The sequence below is a fragment of the Monopterus albus genome, unplaced genomic scaffold (assembly GCF_001952655.1).
Source record: "Monopterus albus unplaced genomic scaffold, M_albus_1.0 scaffold99.1, whole genome shotgun sequence".
In the NCBI taxonomy this organism is placed as follows: Eukaryota; Metazoa; Chordata; class Actinopteri; order Synbranchiformes; family Synbranchidae; genus Monopterus; species Monopterus albus.
Genome location: NW_018127979.1, coordinates 3,151,470 through 3,154,484, shown reverse-complemented (window position 1 = coordinate 3,154,484; position 3,015 = coordinate 3,151,470). Strand labels below are relative to the sequence as shown.

The 3,015-nt window shown below is 40.1% G+C and overlaps 1 protein-coding gene across 1 annotated transcript in view; it reads left to right on the top strand.

The window, feature by feature from the left end:
• The window catches only part of mpc2b (mitochondrial pyruvate carrier 2b), a 5,237-nt gene extending 3,811 nt beyond the window's left edge, over positions 1-1,426 (top strand). Inside the window, exon 5 of the mRNA XM_020609550.1 lies at positions 797-1,426. Within this exon, the coding sequence (XP_020465206.1) occupies positions 797-845 (49 nt within the window). The 3' untranslated portion in view covers positions 846-1,426. The remainder of the gene's footprint in view (positions 1-796) is intronic.
• Positions 1,427-3,015: the final 1,589 nt, after the last annotated feature.

Here is a 3,015-nt window from a genome sequence, read left to right as displayed (position 1 = left end):
CAAGCGGCAGAAACGAGTTTCCTCCGGAGAGTGGCTGGGTGGACCCTTAGGGATAGGGTGCAGAGCTCAGTCACCTGTGAGGAGCTCAGAGTAGAGCCGCTGCTCCTCCACGTTGAGTGGAACCAGTTGAGGTGGCTCGGGCACCTGTTTAGGATGCCTCACTGGGGAGGTATTCTGGGCATGTCCCTCCAGGAGAAGGCCTCGGGGCACACCCAGGACACATTGGAGAGACTATGTCTCCCGGCTGGCCTGGGAACACCTTGGGGTTCCTCCTGAGGAGCTAGAGGAGGTGTGTGGGGAGAGGGAAATCTGGTTCTGCTCGGGCTACTGCTCCCGCAACCCGGTCCCGGATGAAAATGGGTGGATGGGAGGTGCAGACTATCACAGGGCTGACACATAGACAACGACTAATACTCACACCTATGCACAATTTAGAGTTCCCAGTCAACCTGATCTGCATGTCTTTGGACTGTCGGAGGAAACCAGAGTACCCAGAGAAAACCCAGGCAGGCAGGGGGAGAACATGCAAACTTCACATAGAAAGGCCCTAGTCACCCATGTGGTTCAAACCCAGAATCTTCTGGCTGTGAGGTAACAGTGCTAACCACTGCGCTACCACGCCACCCATATGAAATATTATTAAACTAGATGAGAAGAAATGATTAACGTGTTACAGCTGGCATGTGTTTATTAATCTACAAGCACCAGGCAGCACATGAAGATGGCAGCAAACTTAAATACATTTTCTGACATTATTAATGTGAAGGTTATTTTACTGGTCTTTTCTTCCTGATAGGTATGAGCAGAATAAGAAAGCAGAAGCAAAAAAGGCTGCAGAGTCCTGAGCACTGTCCTGATGTCAACTCTCCACCTACAGTGGACTGAAAAGGAGACTTCACCCCGGGCACCAGCTTGCCCCTACTCATCATCGCTACATCATCCCACGTTGTCTCCATATCCTCCATGCCATAGCCATTATTCCTCCACATGAAGCCTGTTGCCCCTGTTGGGAATGTGCACTGTTCCAGGAGTTTCAAATTTCCCCAGGGCATAAAAACAAACAAACAAACAAACAAAAACAATTCTAATTATAGTCAGTACACTCAAACAGGATGGTCATCAATGCACAAGTGTAACTGGTTCAATAAGTTGTATAATTGTACATTCATTAATTTAATTTCATGCTTAATACTTGTTGCACTAGTCATGAATATTTGCTTTTTTCCATGGTCGTAATTCAGGTGTAGCAATCAGTATCTAGTGCAATAATTTCCCAAAACATGTAACTCTTGGATTTGTGTTGAATGTGGTTTAAGGAATGTTTCCAAATAAAGTCAAGAAGGGTGCCATCTAATTTATCATTAATTTATTTTCTGTCACAGCGTCTGTATCTCATGATTATTAAATCATTATTGATTACCATGTACTGATTCCATCCATTTTGGTGGATTAGTCTTTTTAGCTATATAAGAACAAATCATTTTACTCTTATAGTCAAACGTTTATAGAAAGATGCAGTTATTTTCTGATTGTCTATCAAGGATACTTCCACTGACATCTCACATTGAACCTGTCCAGCTTTTTATCAGCTGTTATTAGTCAGCTAGTAAACAATGATACTGACTCTATTCAAATGCCTCATTGTTTTATATTTTTTTCTGTGTAAGAATAATACTTTCTTTGACATGTTCCCGCTGTAGTCGGTACAGTTTTTTGCCCTGACTAATTTATTAATAATTCGTGTGATCATTTTAAAATATTTCTTGTTCTGCTGACTGGACAAATGGAACCTGAGAGAGGTTGATCTTTATGGCTCGGTGGCAATGTAACTAATAAATCCTGTTTAACAGCTACAGTTGCTTTATAGTATGCACATTACATAGTTTGCAAATGCAGAGTGACTGAAGCTCAAGAATTATTTAATTAAAGCAGTACTCAACTACATTACATATTTACTTTGTTAGTATTCCTCAGCCTGTGAAAAGTTCTGCTGACAGAGCTTGATCAGGTCAGAGAGATAATGAGGATGTCATAAGTCTGGATTTTAATAGAAAACTTGTATTAACGAGCCTGCAGGTGTAACATAAAATGTTGTGTTGCCATGTGGAAATTGTGGGATTCTGTATTTTTGGAGCTTGGATCAGATAAGGGCCTGAAGCTGTTAATCTTGACCTGTGGTGCCTTTTTTAAATCTTTTAAGTCCAATTAATTTATCCATTTGCAGTACTTAGATCACTGGAGTTCCTCTTTAATCAGCTGACAGAAAAATAATTGCCAAGTATTTTGAGAAATGATTTATTGTGCAGGTAATTTTCCAGGCAAAAATGCCAAATATAACAATTTCTTAAATAGATTGTCCATGTGTTTATGTGAAACTGAAAATCTTTGTGCTGTGAACTGTTCAACAACAAATGTGGATATATGTTGCTATTTTCTGACAGTTCATAGATAAAATTATTAATAAAACAATTGGCAGATTAATCAGTGTTAAGTTTATATCATGTCTGGTGCTAAAAAAAATATTTTGAGCCTGGGCTCAATGCAACATCCACTTGTTTTTCAAATAGAATCCACAGTCGGTGTGGGAGGCTTTGTATAGCTTTGTGTCTGGTTGCACAACAGATGTGAGGCACTGGTTTTAGTATGAAAGCTTCAGTCTTTCCATGTGGGTAGCACTGGTTAGGAGCATGGTCTCTGTAGTAACACTTTTTAATACCACAGCACACTAAATGTAATACCCATTTCACCTGTCAAGCCAATCAAAGAATGGTGGAAAACCACTGGGGAATAAAAGACCTACAATTAACTAGATTTGTTGACATTCACAATTTTGCATTTTGTCCGCCCCCCTGCTGTATATTCCCATAATTGTTTATAATTACATTATTTGTGCTAAAATGGACACTTGGCTCATTATAGCATTATATATACACAGTGCCTTGCGAAAGTATTCGGCCCCCTTGAACTTTGCGACCTTTTGCCACATTTCAGGCTTCAAACATAAAGATATAAAAC